At 46.5% G+C, this 18431-nt stretch overlaps 1 protein-coding gene across 7 annotated transcripts in view; it reads right to left on the reverse strand.

Moving 5' to 3' along the window:
* The window catches only part of fhip1aa (FHF complex subunit HOOK interacting protein 1Aa), a 263629-nt gene that overhangs the window by 112693 nt on the left and 132505 nt on the right, over nucleotides 1–18431 (reverse strand). For all 7 annotated transcript variants that reach the window (XM_072496072.1, XM_072496070.1, XM_072496068.1 and 4 more), the window contains one exon: nucleotides 10917–11540. In XM_072496072.1, the coding sequence (XP_072352173.1) occupies nucleotides 10917–11540 (624 nt within the window). The remainder of the gene's footprint in view (nucleotides 1–10916; nucleotides 11541–18431) is intronic.

Genomic DNA, 18431 nt, shown 5'->3' on the forward strand with positions numbered 1-18431 from the left:
TGATTTCCTTTTTGTAAATCCATGCTGACTTTGTCATATTATTCCACTGCTTTCCAAATGCTGTGCTATGAAATCCTTGATAATGGCTCAGCGGTCTATAGTTCACTGTTTTCGCTACTTCCCTTATTGAATAGGGGGGTTACATTGGCTACCCTCCAATCTGTAGGAACCATTCCAGAGTCCAAAGAATTTTGGAAAATAACCGCCAATAGATCTGCTATTTCTAGGGCTACTTCCTTAAGTACTCTGGACTGAAGTTTTATCAGGCCCTGGAGATTTATCTGCCTTCAATCTCATTAATTTCCCTAAAACCATTTCTCTACTAATACTAATTTCCGTCAGCTCCAAACTAAAACTTGTGTTTCTCAGAACTCCGGTACATTATTTATTGTTGTACCTTGTGAAGACGGAAGCAAAGTACGGATTTAGTTCCTCAGCTACTTCTTTGTTCCCAGTTATGAATTCCTCCGTTACTGACTGTAAGGGGCCTACATTAGTTTTTATCAATGTTTTTCTCTTTACATACCTATTGAAACATTTACAGTCAGTTATGTTCCCCGCTAGCTTATTTTCATATTGTATTTTCCCCTCAATAATAATAATAATAGGCTTCAATGAAGTTACTGTGAAAATCAATCCCTTGGTCTGCCTTTGTTGAATTTTAAACTGTTCCCAATCCTCAGGTCTATTGCTTTTTCTCGCTAACTTGTATGCCTCTTTTTTGAATCTAACACTATCTCTAATTTTCCTTGTAAGCCATGGTTCCCTTTCTGCTCTTGCACCAATTAGGAATAAACAACATTTGGAGTTCACCTATTTGTTCCTTGAATGTTTGCCATTGCCTGTCCACGGTCTTTCCTTTCAGTAATGTTTCTCAGTACATCATAGACAACTCATGCGTCATACCATCATAGTTACCTTTATGGAGATTCAGGACCCTAGTCTTAGAATCAACTACCTCACTATCACCATGATAAAGAATTCTATCATATTATGGTCACTCATCCCCAATGGTTTTCTCACAACTAGATTGCCAACTAATCCTTTCTCATTGCACAACACCCAGTCAAAAATGGTCTGTTCCCTTGTTGGCTCCTCAATTTATTGGTCCAGAAAACCATCCCTTACACACTCCAGAAATTCCTCCTCTTTGTATTATGACTAATTTGACTCATCCAATCTATATGCAGATTAAAGTCACCCATAATCACTGATCTTCCTTTAACACATGCATCTCTGATTTTCTGTCTAATGTTATTCCCAACATTACCACTGCAGTTTGGTGGTCTGTATACCACCCTTATGAATGCTTTTTGCCCTGTGGTATTGCTTAAATCAACCCAAACAGATTCCACATCGTCTGTGCTAATATATTTCCTTAATATTGTATCAATATCTTCTTTAATCAGCAATGCAACTCCACCACCTTTTCTTTTCTGTCTGTCCTTCCTAAAAACTGAATAGCCCTCAATGTTTAGTTCCCATCCTTGGTCACCTTGGAGCCAGACCTCTGTAATCCTAAAATCATATCCCTTTACATGTATCTGCACAATAAATTCATCCATTTTATTTCAAATGATTTGAATAAAGTTGGGAGCAACTAGCTAAGTTTTTGAGCCTCCCATGGGCTGTTGTCGCTCAGGAGTGTGTGCATGTGATCCCACAATTGATTCAGGTGCCTTCACTTTGAAAGACATACCCAACGCAGAGTGACAGTTGCCCAGTTGTTGTGTTTTATGCCTCAGAGAGAACACACACCAGGTTTTATGTCTGGGAGGAGATTTATTCAATGCTTTAAAATGTCTACTCCCAATATTTACAGCCTTGGTTTAGTTTCTCACTACTATTTTGAAACGCCTGAAGAGGCTTGGACCTTTATTCAAACTGAAACGTTGGACTCAAACTGAGGGTTTGTGAGGGTGGGGGGGATGTTTGTTGTACAAAGGGTGTTAATCACGCGCAGGAAATGTTCCACGGACTGGGGGAGGGATGGGGATGGGGAAAGGGACCGGGTGAGAAGACTGCACGAGACAGTGGGCGCTGGTGCTGGAGAGAGGGGAGGCTCGGGGATGGGGGAAATGAGACAAGGCCGCGACAGGAGCTGCGCCAGAGGGGGCGGGGCAGGCTTAGGAAAGCGCGGGTTTTTCCCCGCGCTCGGGAAGAAAGGAGTTGGGGGAATGGAGGAACGCACACTGATTGGGAGATTCCCACACGGGGGGGTCAATGGGACGGCGGGAGAAGCCGGGGTCAGCAGGTGTCAGCTGACTTACGGGAGTGTTATGGGGGGGGGAGAGAGCAAAAAAGCTAGACACGGGTCTAGCGGGGGGTGGGGGGGGGGTGCGGGGGGAAAGGGTTGCTGCTGCACTGGCCGAAGGGGAATTGGACACAGAAGAGATGGTCGGGGCGGGGGTCTCCCGTCTGGGGGACTGGAAGGTGAGGGCGGCGCGGGCACGGGACTGGCCTAGACAAGGAGATGGCTAGTCGGCATGGGAAGGGGGGGGGGATCCACGAGGACCAGACGGGATTTGTAAACGGCAGGCAACTAAACACCAATGTGCGGTTGCTCTTAAACGTGATAATGATGCCATCGGTGGAGGGAGAGGCGGAGATAGTGGCAGCTATGGACGCGGAGAAGGCCTTTGACCGAGTAGAGTGGGAGTACCTCTGGGAAGTGCTGCGTAGGTTTGGGTTCGGGGGAGGGTTTATTAGTTGGGTTAAGCTCCTCTACAGAGCCCCGGTGGCGACTGTGGTTACGAATCGGCAGAGGTCGGAGTATTTTCGTCTGTACCGTGGGACGAGGCAGGGGTTCCCCCTGTCCCCCCTGTTGTTTGCATTAGCAATTGAACCCTTGGCCATGTCATTAAGGGAGTCTAGGAAATGGAGGGGGGTGGTCCGAGGGGGAGAGGAGCATCGAGTGTCGCTTTATGCAGATGACCTGTTGCTGTATGTGGCGGATCCAGTGGAGGGGATGGTGGAGGTCATGCAGACTTTAAGGGAGTTTGGGGATTCTTCGGGCTATAAGCTTACTGTAGGGAAGAGTGAGCTCTTTGTAGTACAGACAGGAGACCAAGAAAGGGGGATAGACGATCTACCGCTGAGGAGGGCGGAAAGGAGCTTTCGGTACCTGGGGATCCAAATAGCTAGGAGTTGGGGGGCCCTACATAAACTGAATCTGACGAGGCTGGTGGAGCAGATGGAGGAGGACTTCAAAAGATGGGACATGTTGCCGCTCTCGCTAGCGGGTAAAGTGCAGTCGGTTAAAATGGTGGTCCTTCCGAGGTTTCTTTCTGTGTTTCAGTGCCTTCCCATCGTGATCACCAAGGCCTTTTTTAAGAGGGTAGGCAGGAGCATTATGGGGTTTGTGTGGGCGAATAAGACCCCGAGGGTAAGGAGAGGGTTTTTGGAGCGCAGTAGGGACCGAGGAGGGTTGGCGCTGCCGAATCTGGGGAGCTACTACTGGGCAGCAAATGTGGCGATGATCCGTAAGTGGGTGATGGAGGGAGAGGGGGCGGCATGGAAGAGGTTGGAGATGGCGTCCTGCAAAGGAACGAGCCTGGGGGCGCTGGTGACGGCACCGCTGCCGCTCTCGCCGACAAGGTACACCACGATCCGCTGGTGGCGGCAACGCTAAAGATCTGGGGGCAGTGGAGACGGTACAGGGGTGCGATGGGAGCCTCGGTGTGGTCCCCGATCAGAGTCAACCATCGGTTTGTCCCGGGGAGGATGGACGGGGGGTTTCAGAGCTGGCGTCGGGCGGGGATTAGAAGAATGGGGGACCTGTTCATCGATGGGACGTTTGCGAGCCTAGGGGCACTAGAGGAGAAGTTTGGGCTACCCCCGGGAAATGCTTTCATATACATGCAGGTGAGGGCGTTTGTGAGGCGGCAGGTGAGGGAATTCCCGTTGCTCCCGGCACAGGAAATTCAAGACAGGGTGATCTCGGGCGTATGGGTTGGAGAGGGCAAGGTGTCGGCAATATACCAGGAGATGAAAGAAGAGGGGGAGACGTTGGTGGAGGAGCTGAAGGGTAAATGGGAGGAGGAGCTGGGGGAGGAGATTGAGGAGGGGCTATGGGCTGATGCCCTAGGTAGGGTTAATTCCTCTTCCTCGTGTGCCAGGCTTAGCCTGATACAATTTAAGGTGGTTCACAGAGCGCACATGACGGAGGCGAGGCTGAATAGGTTTTTTGGGGTAAAGGACAGATGTGGGAGGTGCTCAGGAAGTCCGGCGAACCATGTCCATATGTTTTGGTCATGCCCGGCACTGGAGGGGTTCTGGAGGGGAGTGGCGGGAACAATATCTAAGGTGGTGAAAGTCCGGGTCAAGCCAAGCTGGGGGTTAGCACTATTTGGAGCAGTGGACGAACCGGGAGCGCAGGAGGCGAAAGAGGCCGGCATTCTGGCCTTTGTGTCCCTAGTAGCCCGGCGAAGGATCTTGCTAATGTGGAAGGAGGCGAAGCCCCCCCCAGCCTGGAGGCCTGGATAAATGATATGGCAGGGTTTATCAAGCTAGAGGAGGATAAAGTTTGCCTTGAGAAGTTCTGCGCAGGGGTTCTACAGGCGGTGGCAACCGTTCCTAGACTATCTCATGGAGCGTTAAATGAAGGTCGGTCAGCAGCAGCAACCGGGGGGGGGGGGGGGGGGGGATGTCTTGTGAAGGGGAGGGGAGGGAGGGGGAAGGGGGGTCTGTCTGGGGGGTATTTGAGCAAGATAATACATGAAGGATCTGGAAAACTGGCATGTACGGGAGGAATCCACTGTTCAAAGTTCTGTAACATATCGTTTTATCATATATATGTCTTGCTATGTGCGTTTTCTTTCTATTTGTTACGAGGGGGGGGGGGGTTTGTTTGTAAGGGTGAAAAATTGTGTTAAAAACTTTAATAAATATATTTTTTTTTAAAAAGAAAGAAAATAGAGAGGAGATCTTATTGAAACTTTTAAGATCCTGAGGGCACTTGACAGGGTGGATGCTAAGAAGATGGCTCCCATATGGGAGAGAATAGAATTAAGGGACAGAGTTTAAAAATAAGCAGTCTCCCATTTAGGTTGGAGATGAAAAGAATGTTTTTCTCCGAGAGGGTTGTGAATCTTTGGAAATGTTTTCCACAGAGGGGAGTGGAGTCAGGGTCATTGAATATTTTAAAGGCAGAGGTAGATAGATTCTTGATTGACAAGGTTATTGGGGGTTGGCGGAATGTGGAGTTGAGGCCACAATCAGATCAGCTATTGAGTCGTGATGGAGGCTCGAGGTGCCAAATAGTCTACCCCTGCTCCTAATTTGCATGTTCATATGTTCAAAATAAATCGTTTAACAGTAATACAAAAAACTACCAGTTGATTTCTGCACCACTTTTTAATCTGTCTAATCACGTGGGGACTTGTAATTCCTGTTGGAAAAGTTGGGAAGGAAACAAAAACAACTTTTGCTTAATGTGGGGAAACTGGAATGTCTCTATAGAACATCAAGTAGTTTTAGAACCATTATTAAACCTGTAACTTTACTATGGACATGGATTGGAATGGATTTTTTTGTTGTTTATAAAGTTGAGGAATGTTGTGCTTGGAAATGGAACTCTTCCTGTTTCAGGGACCGGGGGCCAGGATTAAGCACTTTCAAATCACTTTCAGATGTGGTGTAAATCATTCCCCCAATTGCTCATCAATGTTGCCTTTCCCCAAACCTCAGAGGAGCACTCCCCAATGCACAAGTGGGACATTCTCACCATTTCTCACACCAATTAGAGACAGTTTTGTCCAATGAATACTGGATTGATGGATATTGAAGCCTGCAGGCAGCAAATACAGAAAATCTTTCATTCCAAATCTCAGAAGTGTATTTTAGCACCAAGCCTATAACAGCATCAGATCCCTCGTGTTAAAGCTTTGATCAACAATTAGAGGCAACTGCAATTCAGTATTTCCACTGAAATGGCTGCATGAATCACGTCAAGCCCTCCAAGCAGCACAATGAACTCATGTTGCCGCCTTCTTTCTCACCTTCCAAATCACTATACAACAATCATTGAGACATTCAGCAGATAGAAGAGGAGAAAGGCAGATGGAAATGAGAGAAGTGAACGAATGAGGAGAGGGAAGCTGTGTTACACAGAGTGTGGTGTTGCTTCGTCTGGCATCAACCTTCCGAGACCGAACAGCATTGCAGATTCATGTTTCCATTGGTCCTGCAATTTACATTCTGTGCATTTGCACGGACTGGGAAAGCACACCATAGAGATCACACAGATAATCAGACCCTGCACTTAGTATAAAAAATGGCAGACAGAAACAGATGAGATAGATTCTCGTGTTCCTGTCCCATTCGAGGAAGTATTCACAAGATTAGAATGAATCATGACCTGATGCTTTTTAATAATATGGTTTTATTCATATTCTGAAAACACAATTAAAACTCTTATTTCATAAGTAAGCTCATGCCTGTGGGCCACCACTTTTAAGTCTTCAATACGTTTCAGTGCAGCCCAAGGCGTGCATAACAGCCCTTATATGACACAAGGCCCTTCCCCCTCATTCTGATAGTTCTAACCACCAATCTTCAGATTTACAGAGTCCTGATTTGGTGGACCAGGTCATCAGCAGGTCAGCACGGTAGCACAGTGGCTAGCACAGGTCCACAGGTCACTGAAAGGGGCTACACAGGTAGAGAAGGTAGTCAAGAAGGCATACGGCATGCTTGCCTTCATTGACCGGGGCATTGAGTATAAGAATTGGCAAGTCATGTTGCAGCTGTATAGAACCTTAGTTAGGCCACACTTGGAGTATAGTGTTCAATTCTGGTCGCCACACTACCAGAAGGATGTGGAGGCTTTAGAGAGGGTGCAGAAGAGATTTACCAGAATGTTGCCTGGTATGGAGGGCATTAGCTATGAGGAGCGGTTGAATAAACTCGGTTTGTTCTCACTGGAACAAAGGAGGTTGAGGGGCATTCCCCCCCCCCCCCCCTCCCCCCCCCCTCCCCGCCGTGTCTGCATGGGTTTCCTCTGGGTGCTCCGGTTTCCTCCCACAGTCCAAAGATGTGCAGGTTAGGTGGATTGGCCATGCTAAATTGCCCTTAGTGTCCAAAAAAAAAGTTTAAATGGGGTTACTGGGTTATGGGGACAGGGTGGGGGTGTTGGCTTAGGTAGGGTACTCTTTCCAGGGGCCGGTGCAGACGCAATGGGCCAAATGGCTTCCTTCTGTACTGTAAATTCTATGAAAAAAGACAACAACTAAGAAGTCTGTGGGTAGAAATTCTTGAACCAACTTGGAGGCCTCGCATTGAGCCTCAGCAGGGAAGATGGCAGGGGTGGCTCCAACAGTTGTGGCCGCCCCAATCACAGCAAATATGCTAACCAGGGTGCTGGCTACTGAGATTGAAAAGCAGTTTGAAAAACATTTTGAGAGGCAATGAAGTCTGATGATCCATACTCTCCGTAAGTCGATTGAGAGGGGTGCTGGGTCCTCTCCGTGAAAAGTTGGGAGAGAATTTTGGAAGCTATGAAGTAGCATGATGAGGTGTTGAAGGGGGGTGGAGGCGGTTTTGTCGAGGGACAGCGACCAAATCACCTCGCCAGAGGCTGAGATCTCAGTAGTGGCGGAGAAGAATAAGAATCTGAGGCTGAAGGTGGATGAGCTGGAGAATTGGTCGTGGAGACAAAACCTCAGGGTCATGGGGTTGCTGGAGGGTGTGGAGGGTCTGAATCCAACTGCGTACTTTTTGATGTTTGGTAAGATGGTGGGGGAAGGTGTACTGCCATCCCCCCCAGAGTTGGATAGGGCCCATCTAACACTCTGGCAGAAACCTTGGGCGAATGAGCCACCATGAGCAGTTATAGTCAGATTTTGCAGCTTCCAGGAGAAGGAACAGGTCCTGAAGTAACCGGAGATGGGAAGGAAGCCACATTAGAATCTACCATGATGTCGCTGTGGATGGCCTTCAATAAGGCCAATGCGTCTTTGTTCAAGAGTGGAGTGAGGTTTGGAATGGTGTACCCTGTTATTTTCGATCGAGGGACCATTAATTTGATTCTTCGGAGGAGGCAGAAGCTTTTGTTATAGAGCATGGACAGGGGTCGAGTTAAACGGGCTCTGTGTGGACTTGTTATGGTTGTTTATGTGAAGGGGGTTTGTGGTATTTTGTATATATTTGTTGTTATTTCTTTGTTTCTGGGTTGGATTGAGGTTGTTTTGCATAAGTTGTATGGTGAGGGATGGAAGGCTAACTGTTTTGTGGGATATTATTCAAAGCAGTATTTCTCTTTTCATTGGAAAAAATGGCTCTCGGTTGAATCTTACTCTTGGTAGGGGTGTTGAATTTTGTTGTATTTCATGGCAGGACAGGTAGGGATATTACTTTCCCTTTTGTCGGCCCTGAGGAGGGGCTACCTCGCCAACAGTAAATCTTCAGCTAGTAAACGGGAGTGAGGAAGGGGGAGGGGCTGCAGCCTGTTGGACCTGTTTTTATGGTTCAATGAGCCTAGCATTTTGATTTGGTTGGGGGGTTCGGGTTAGTTAGGAGGGGGTATTGTTCTTTGGAATATGATCAATATGGATGTTTAGGTGGGGTCTGATTCAGGGAGGAGGGTTAGTTTTCTGATGGTGACCATGGGATTTTCTTTGTTTAATATTTTGGGTTGGTTTGGCGGTCACCTTGGATGGGCCTTGGGCCTACATACTCTGGGCAGGTGCTTGATAATCCTTTACAGTGGAAATGTCTGAATCAGGGTTAAGGGGAGTGGGAGAACCCAATTTGTTTGGTCACCTGGAACGCAAGGGGATTGGGGGGTGGGGGGGGGGGGCAGTAAAAAGGTTGAGAGTTTTCTTTCATGTAAAGAATCTGAGGGTTTATGTGGTGTTTTTGCAGGAGAGGCGTCTATGGGTGAGGGACCAGACCAGACTGCGGAAGGGATAGGTGCGCCAGGTCTTTCACTGGGCCTTCTGGGGCAACAATTTTAATCAACAAACGGCTTGCTTTTCAACCGACAAGGTGGGGACTGAAGCGAATGGGGGTGGGGGGGGGGTGGGGGTGGAAACGTAGACCGATCCAGAGGGCAATGAACTGTACACAGAGTTAGTTTAAAGGACAAAATAAACCTCTCTCTAAAATAAAGTAAATTAGCGCAAGCAAGAAAAATGTAATGTATATACACAACTGTTTATAAATATGAGAAAAGCCAATAAAAATATTTTCCAAAAAAAAGACAAAGTAAGGAGATGGGGGTCATTTGACATGAACTCCCCCCCCCCCCCCCCCCCCCCCCCCCCCCCCCACCTCTAGCTGGTAATACCTGTAATACTGCCTTGTGGAGCTGATAAGCTCGGTCTACCATCTTACTATTTACCATGCAGTAGCACAGAAAAAGGGACTTTATCCAGGTTTGAATGCTGGTCCCCATCTACACTCTTTCTACTGGAATTTCTGTACCATTGCCAAGACTAACCCATCCCATTGTGGAAAAGTGTATTCTCCAGCACCAATTTTCCTCCTGCTGACTTTGATGCTGGACTCACGCAAAACAATAAATCTTTTCTCTCTGAGGCCTTTGCCCTGTAAATCTTTCTTTCTCTATCCTCTTCCTTTATCGTATGAGTGGAAAGGAGGCAATGTTGCTATCCTCCTCTCACATTTGGGTATGTGCGCAAATAAAATGTCTTCAGAGTTCATCCTATCATGAGTTTAGTGTGGGGTTAATAGAAATTTGAACACTGTGGCAGACTTATTAAAAGACCACTGTTAAAACAACAATGGGCACATATATGGCAAATTAGGGAGCATTCACTGTTTAATTTTTATCCCCCGCCCAGCCTACTCCCATCTATTAGGCAGAGTTAATAGAAAGGCCATATAGGAAATTGAAAGAGTCGGCCATTCAGCCCTTTGAGCCTGCTCAGCCATTCAATGAGATCTTGACTGTGGCCTTAATTTTCCTGTCTGCCCCTCATAACCTTGGATGCCCTTGTCAATTGAAAATCTGCCTGACTCAGCCTCCACTGCTCTGCGAGGCAGAGAATTCTAAAGACTAAGCATCCTCAGAGGAGAAATTTGTCCGTTCATTATAGACATTTACCCACAACAATGTTAATACATAAATACATTGTAAGATTTATTACCAATTGTAGTTCTAATCTAAACAATATTTGCTCAGGCTATTTGCTGTACTGACGTAATTCAAGAGCAAATGTCTGAAACATAAGGGCACTTTGGTTGTGAGGGTAACATCAAAGGATTTATAGATCTGCTTTAACATTTCCAGCAATCTTTTCTCGATATTTTGTGCCAATCCGACATCTCGAGGTACACAATTAGAATCCCTCAGTGTTTAGAGCCGAACTGTAAATCCACAAACTTCTTAATAATTTGCCTCGCACTTCGACGCACGCCAGGGTTACTGTGTCAACCAGGATAGGTTTACTTTCATGGATAAAAGCCAGTTCATGGGTGGAATTAACCTCAAATACAATCGAGCCGTGAAGCTAATCAGATGACACATCCTGGTAGCGACAGACCCCACAGCTACTTTAAAACAATTGTTTGCATTTAGAGAGTGATTGTAATATAGTAAAATGGCTTGAGCGGCTTCCCACGAGTGGATTTGGACAAACTTTGGCACCGTGCCAATAGAGAAAACATTAGGACAGGTGCCCAAAAGTTTCACAAATCTGTATTTAGAGGAAATTCCTACTCATCCAGTACTGGTTGTCAGACAAGCAACCTGACCACACAGAGGCTACAGTGGGGTCAAGAGAGATGGTCCTCACCAAGCCCGATAAGCAGGTCGAGTGCAAGTTTACAGAATTAAGAATGAAATTTCTACCAACAGCAATTATTCACAACATTTTATTATAATTCATTTGCAGTCGGTTCCTCTAATTCTAAGGAGCCATAACTACTGGCACTAAATATGTTTGAACACTTACCGGACAAAAGTATGTATTTTCCACAATATGTTTTGCCACATCACGTTCACCTGACATGGACATGATAAAGAGCAATGCATCTCGAGCCTGTTGTCCCACTCCTCCCTCACGGTGAATGAATGGAATCAGCAGGGAGAAGATGAGGAAGTTTGTTGCTCCCTGGTCTTCACTCGTGTGAAAAAAGAGTTCCAGGATGGAAGGGTCCTTGGCCAGGATGGAACAGAGCTGATTAAGCAGCAAAACCAGTTCAGTTTCCACAGAGGGAGTAGCAGCCCCGGAGCACACGCTCAACATCATCATTAAAGGCTTCAGGATCGGCTTGTGGTGCAGCAAGGGCTGGTGGCATTGGGTGACCAACATTTCGTACATTTTTATCTGCTCGATCTTCATTTCATCTGTGAACTGCCTTCGGAGGCTCCACAGGAAGAGTTTCTCCATGACGTTTTCTGTCACCACAAACTCCAGAATGGGACCCATGGCAGCATCGTCAGCTCGTTCCTCAATCAACAGAAAAATCATGTGCTCAACATAATTCTGGACAGCACTCGCTTCATCCGGAGGGATAGCCCCGTGTTTTGCACTGGAGTTCTTCAGCGGGTCATGCCTTTCCAAAATCTTTACCACCTGTGCAGGAATTAAGGTTTGCTGAAATTAGTTACATCGCAACAGATTAACCTGCAGTTTTAAATCTCAATTAGGGTAGCAACTCAAGAGTTCTGTACGCCAGGGATAGGGAGGAGCGGAGGGAAAATAAAAATCAATGGATGTGTTTAATTCTGTAAGAAGTCTTACAACACCAGCTTAAAGTCCAACGGGTTTATTTGCAATCACTAGCTTTCGGAGCGCGTTTATTTCTGATTGCTGTCCAGTGAGTTCTGTTTTGGAAAGTGCATGTAATATACCACTGGGTGAGGGTATGACAGGTTAAATTAATGATTGTGTAATGCAGATGACACCGCCATGCTGTGTGTCAAAGACAGCTTTCTACACCAGAAGATACAGCATAATGGCCAATCGCTCCTTCATCTCAAGGCCTCAAAATCATTGGATATTGACTCATTTTCTCCTCTTATTTCCAGGGGCACTGAAGCTAAGAGTAGCACAGTGACAATAAACCAGATGATATAAACAAACTTAAGAGCAGAAATGGGAGTCAAATCTGACACCACCCAGATCCTGTAGTTCAGCCTACTGGATAAACAGCACAAGTGTCAAGGAAAACCATTCAGTCTAACATGTTTGTTTTGAAATACAGGTTGGCATAGGAGAGAAAAGCTGGGTCACAAAACACTTATTACAAAAGACAGAGTAAACAAAGACCCTTATCAGTTGGCTGGTAATGTGAATTGGGAATAACTTCCATTGTTGCTGGTGGAGGCACTGCCTTCTTCACACTTCCACCTCTCTTCAGAAAGCAACCTTCAAAAAGCAAATGAATTGAAAGCGGCTTCCGAACACCCGAGACACCGCCCCCCTCCCCTCCCCCCCACTCAAAGTGCTGTTTCGCCTGGTCCCTGTTTGTGGGGACCAATGCTAAATGGAGCCCGGCTAGGTTCTCCTCGACGAGGCCTTTGGATGCTGGGTGGGTTTTCGATCCGACGGCACCATTGTGGGCGGGATCCAAATGGTGACATCTGCAATCGTTGAAGGTGTAACACCTGCCCCTTACCTTTTCCATGCTTAACATCCTAGGCCCAAAACACTCGTTGCAGGTTAAGCAGCGTTTCACTTGCACCTCTTTCAATTTGGTCTATTGCATTCGCTGCTCCCAATGTGGTCTCCTCCATAACGGAGAGATCAAACACAGACTGGGTGATCACTTTGCCGAGCATCTTCGGTCTGTGCGCATTCAGGACCCTGACCTTCCTGTTGCTTGCCATTTTAACACAAGACCCTGCTCCCATGCCCACATGCCTGTTCTTGGCCTGCTGCAATGTTCCAGTGAAGCTCAAAGCAAACTGGAGGAACAGTATCTCATCTTCCGGTTAGGCAGGTTATAGCCTTCCGGTCTCAACATTGAATTCAACTACTTTAGATGATTAGCTCTACCCCATCTCAATCCGTTTTCATCCCATTTAATTTTATCTGTCTTTTACCATTTATTTCTTTCTTGTCTCCCCCCATCTTATCACCCTTTCCTTAATGTTTTTTCCCCTTTGCTTCCCCCTTCCCTCCACCCACATCTACGTGGGCAGCACGGTAGCATAGTGGTTAGCACAATTGCTTCACAGCACCAGGGTCCCAGGTTCGATTCCCGGCTTTCATCACTGTCTGTGCGGAGTTTGCACATTCTCCCCGTGTGTGCGTGGGCTTCCTCCCACAGTCCAAAGATGTGTAGTTTAGGTAGATTGGCCATGCTAAATTGCCCTTAGTGTCCAAAATTGCCCATAGTGTTGGGTGGGGTTACTGGGTTATGGGGATTGGGTGGAGGTGTGGGCTTGGGTAGGGTGCTCTTTCAAAGAGCTGGTGCAGACTGGATGGGCTGAATGGCCTCCTTCTGCACTGTAGATTCTATGATTCTATGATCTGTCATAGTTTACCCTCTGATGTTAGCTTCTCTGCTGTTTGGCCTTTCACACCTTTTGTTCTCTCTGGGGACTGCCTTAGCACTCTTTCACTTGATTTCTGTGGCTATTAGCACCCTGTTCCCTTAGTTTCTGTGGCTATGACTTATCTTTCATTCTCTCACTCCACAGTATAAATATTGCCCACTTTCTCTGTCTTTTAGCTTTGACAAAGGCTTTTTTCTCTCCCTACAGATGCTGCCAGACCTGCTGAGATTTTCCAGCATTTTCTCTTTGTTTTCGCGACATCTCGCAAGATCCCGTTCAATCTCTCGAGGCATGCTGACCATCGGAAATCCTGGGAGAGGCAACTCCCGGGATCTACCAGATGCATCCTAGATTCTGGCGGGACGCAACTGGTAGATCGCGCCCATTGTTTTGCTCATCAGAACTAAGAAGAACATTTGACTCGCCAGTGACACTCATCTCGCAAATTAATAATAAAACTATTCACATTTTGATGAAACAAGAAATGGAGGATTCCTCCCTTCTACACAATGGAACAGCTTAACAGGTTGTGGTACAATTCCTTAGTAAGCAAGTCAAAACTTGTATCAACAAATCATGCAAATTCATTTTGGGCATTAACAAATGCATTACCAAGGGAAAATAAACTCCAAGGAAATTTGAACCACTCCTAATCCAGATAAAAATAATCAATTTGAGATAGATTTTTTTTTAAAAGATAACAGATTTCTTTGTCATTTAATACAGGAACCTGGAGCGGGATTCTCCGTTGCCTGACACCAATATCGTTATCGGTGATCGGGCAGAGAATCCGTTCTGATGCCCAAATTGGGTTCGGCGCCGGTTTGACACGTTTTCTATTCACCACCCCCTCTGAAACGGTGTCATCGCATTGTGCAGCGCACACCGTTGGAACTGCGTTGATGCGTCACCTGAAGGCCCCCCCCCCAATGCTCCGCCCCCAATGGGTCGAATTCCAGACCACGCGAGGAACGTGTGGTCTCAGCGGTCGGGAACCCGGCTTGGCGGCTGCGGACTGTGTCCAGCACCGCCACAGTTGGCCGGGTGCCGTGTTGCTGGTCAGGGGGCTTCCGTGAGGACTGAATGGGTGGGGTGTGGCCAGGGGGCCCTATTTGGCAGGCTGGGACCGCAAACGGCTGGCACCTTGTTTTACGGCATGACCACTGCAGGCGTCGCCGTGCACATGCGAGGCCATGGACCAGGCCATTATCCAGCTGTTTTTGTCTTGGGAGCCGGGAGTTTTACCCGGCTCAGCTGCTAGCCCCTCACCGATCCTGGGACCGGTGAGGGTTCGCAGCCGAATTTGCCATCGTAATACGCCACAGGGCCCACGCTGGTGTCTGCATGTCACCTCAAAATTGGAGAATCCAGGCCTGGTTTTTGTGCTATTTAACAAACCCATTGGAGCCAAGTAAATCCACCACAAGAACATCAGAAATTGAAGAACGAGTTCACCATATTGCCCTTCATACCTACTCTGCCATTCCGTAGCTGATCATCTGCCTCAACTCCAATTTGCTTCCTGGTCCTCGTATTCCTTGATTCCCTGAGATATCAAAAATCTCTCAGTCTTGAATATACTTGGTTAAAGTCCAACAGGTTTGTTTCGATGTCACTAGCTTTCGGAGCGCTGCTCCTTCCTCAGGTGAATGAAGAGGTCTGTTCCAGAAACACATATATAGACAAATTCAAAGATGCCAAACAATGCTTGGAATGCGAGCATTAGCGGGTGATTAAATCTTTACAGATCCAGAGACGCTAATGCTCGCATTCCTAGCATTGTTTGGCATCTTTGAATTTGTTTATATATGTGTTTCTGGAACAGACCTCTTCATTCACCTGAGGAAGGAGCAGCGCTCCGAAAGCTAGTGACATCGAAACAAACCTGTTGGACTTTAACCTGGTGTTGTAAGACTTCGTACTGTGCTCACCCCAGTCCAACGCCGGCATCTCCACATCTTGAATATACTCAACAATGGAGCTTCCGCAAACCCCTGGGGCCGGGAATTCCAAAGATTCACAAACCTCGAGTGAAGAAACTTCTCCTTATCTCAGTCTTAAATGATCGACCCCTTATCCCGAGACTGTGACCCCATATTTTAGACTCTGAAACCAGGGGAACAATCTCGCTCAGTCTACCCTGTCAAGCCCAGTCAGAATTGTGTATATTTCAATGAGGTCACCTCTCACACTTCTAAACCCCAGAGAATATAGGTCCAATTTCATCACCTTCTCATCATAGAACAATCTTCTCATCCCAGGAACCAATCTAGTGAACTATTGCTGACCCTCCTCCAAGGCAAGTATATCCTGCCTTAGATATGGACATCAGAATTGCACATAACTCCAGATGTGGTCTCACCAAAGCCCAATAAGCAAGACATATTTTGTCTTGTACTCAAGACACCTTGCAACAAAAGGTTAGCATGCAATTTGTTTTCCCAATTCCTTGTTGTAGCTGCATTTTTACTTTCTATGGTCCTTGTACACAAGTTTCTCTGAACACGTACTTTTCGTTTTCTTCTTTTTACACAGAGGGTAGTGTGTGCCTGGAACTCGCTGCCGGAGGAGGTGGTGGAAGCAGGGACGATAGTGGCATTTAAGGGGCATCTTGACAAATACATGTATAGGATGGGAATAGAGGGATACGTACCCTGGAAGTGCAGAAGATTTTAGTTTAGATGGGCAGCATGGTCGGCACAGGCTTGGAGGGCTGAAGGGCCTGTTCCTAAGCTGTACTTTTCTTTGTTCTTCTTTGTTCTATGTACGTGTCAAATTTTCATGTTTTAAAAAATATGTAGATTTTAAATTCTGTTAACAAAGTGAAACACCTTAGGGCAGCACGGCGGCACAGTGGCTAGCACTGCTGTCTCACAGCTCCAGGGACCCGGGTTCAATTCCGGCATCGGTGACTGTGTGGAGTTTGCACTTTCTCCCCGTGTCTGCGTGGGTTTCCTCCGGGTGCTCTGGTTTCCTTCCACAGTCCAAAGATGTGCCGGTTAGGTGGATTGGCCATGCTAAATTGCCCCTTTGTGTCCAAAACATTATGTAGGGTTATGGAGATAGGCTGAAGCGTGGGCTTAAGTACGGTGCTCTTTACAAGGGCCAGTGCAGACTCGATGGGCCAAATGGTCTCCTTTTGCACTGTAGGGATTCTATGATTCTAACCTTACATTTCCCCTGCATTATACTCCCATCTGCCACTTATTTCCTACTTACTTATCGGTATCTCTTCACAGTCTCTGCGTCCTCCTTACATCTCCCAATACGAGTTAGCTTTGTATCACCAGCAAACCTGGATACATTACTCTCAGTCTCTTCCTCGAAGTGCGTCAATATGGATTGTAAACAGCTGAAGATCCAGTACTCCACTCGTTACAGCTTAACGACTTGAAAATGCTCCACTTATTGCTATTCTCTGCTATGTTAAGCAATGCCCATTAAGCAATCCTTTGTGCATGCTAAAATATTACCAACCCCATTTTATGTACTGAACTTTTACTGGCACCTTATCAAATGTACTTTGGAAATTCAAGTATTCTACACCTACCTGGCTCCCCTTTATCTACCCTTCAGGTTAAATCTTCAATAAACTTGTCAAAACATATTTTCCCTTGTAAAAACCTTGTTAACTCTGTCTGATCATGCTACTATTTTCTAAGTGCATCATTACGATTCCAGCATTTTTCTGATGATGATGTCAGGTTAACTAGCCTTTTGTTCCCTGTTTTCTCTCTCCTTTCTTTCTTGGTAAGAAGTCTGACAATACCAGGTTAAAGTCCTACAGGTTTGTTTCGAATCACTAGCTTTCGGAGCAGTGCTGCTTCATCAGGTGAATGAAGAGATGGGTTCCAGAAACATATATATATCTATATATATATATATATAGATAGACAAAGTCAAAGATGCAATACAATACTTTGCATGCGAGTCTTTGCAGGTAATTAAGTCTTTACAGGTCCAGACGAAGCAACTGGAGAGAGGGATAATCACAGGTTAAAAAGGTGTGAATTGCCTCAAACCAGGACAGTTGGTAGGATTTCGCAAGCCCAGGCCAGATGGTGGGGGTTGAATGTAATGCGACATGAATCCAATGTCCCAGTTGAGGCCGTACTCATGTGTGTGGAACTTAGCTATAAGTTTCTGCTTGGTGATTCTGCATTGTCGCTCGTCCTGAAGGCCTCCTTGGAGAATGCTTACCTGAAGATCAGAGGCTGAACACCCTTGACTGCTGAAGTGTTCCCCGACTGGAAGGGAACATTCCTGCCAGACGATTGTTGCGCGATGTCCGTTCATCAGTTGTCCCATCGTCTGCATGGTCTTGCCAATGTACCACGCTTCAGGACATCCTTTCCTGCAGCATATGAGGTAGACAACGTTGGCCGAGTCGCACGGGTATGTACCATGTACCTGGTGGGTGGTGTTCTCACGTGTAATGGTGGTACCCATGTCAATGATCTGGCACATCTTGCAGAGATTGCCATGGCAGGGTTGTGTGATGTCGTGGTCACTGGTCTGAAGGCTGGGTAGTTTGCTGCAAACAATGGTTTGTTTGAGGTTGCGTGTTTGTTTGAAGGCAAGTAGTGGGAGTGTGGGGATGACCTTGGCAAGATGGTCGTCTTCATCGATGATGTGTTGAAGGCTGCAAAGAAGATGTCATAGTTTCTCCGCTCTGGGGAAGTACTGGACGATGAAGGGTACTCTGTTGATTGTGTCCCGTGTTTGTCTTCTGAGGAGGTTGGTGTGGTTTTTTGCTGTGGCGGGTTGGAACTGATGATCGATGAGTCGAGCGCCATATCCCGTTCGTATGAGGGCATCTTTCAGCGTCTGTAGATGTCTGTTACTTTCTTTGTTGAAGAGCAACGTTATGTTCTTCTGACTTTCAATCAGCTGGGACTGTTCTAGAATCCAGGGAATCGTTGGAAAATAATGACCATTTGGTCTAAAATTTCATCAATGCCAC

This window comes from Scyliorhinus torazame, chromosome 3, assembly GCF_047496885.1.
Source record: "Scyliorhinus torazame isolate Kashiwa2021f chromosome 3, sScyTor2.1, whole genome shotgun sequence".
NCBI lineage: Eukaryota > Metazoa > Chordata > Chondrichthyes > Carcharhiniformes > Scyliorhinidae > Scyliorhinus > Scyliorhinus torazame.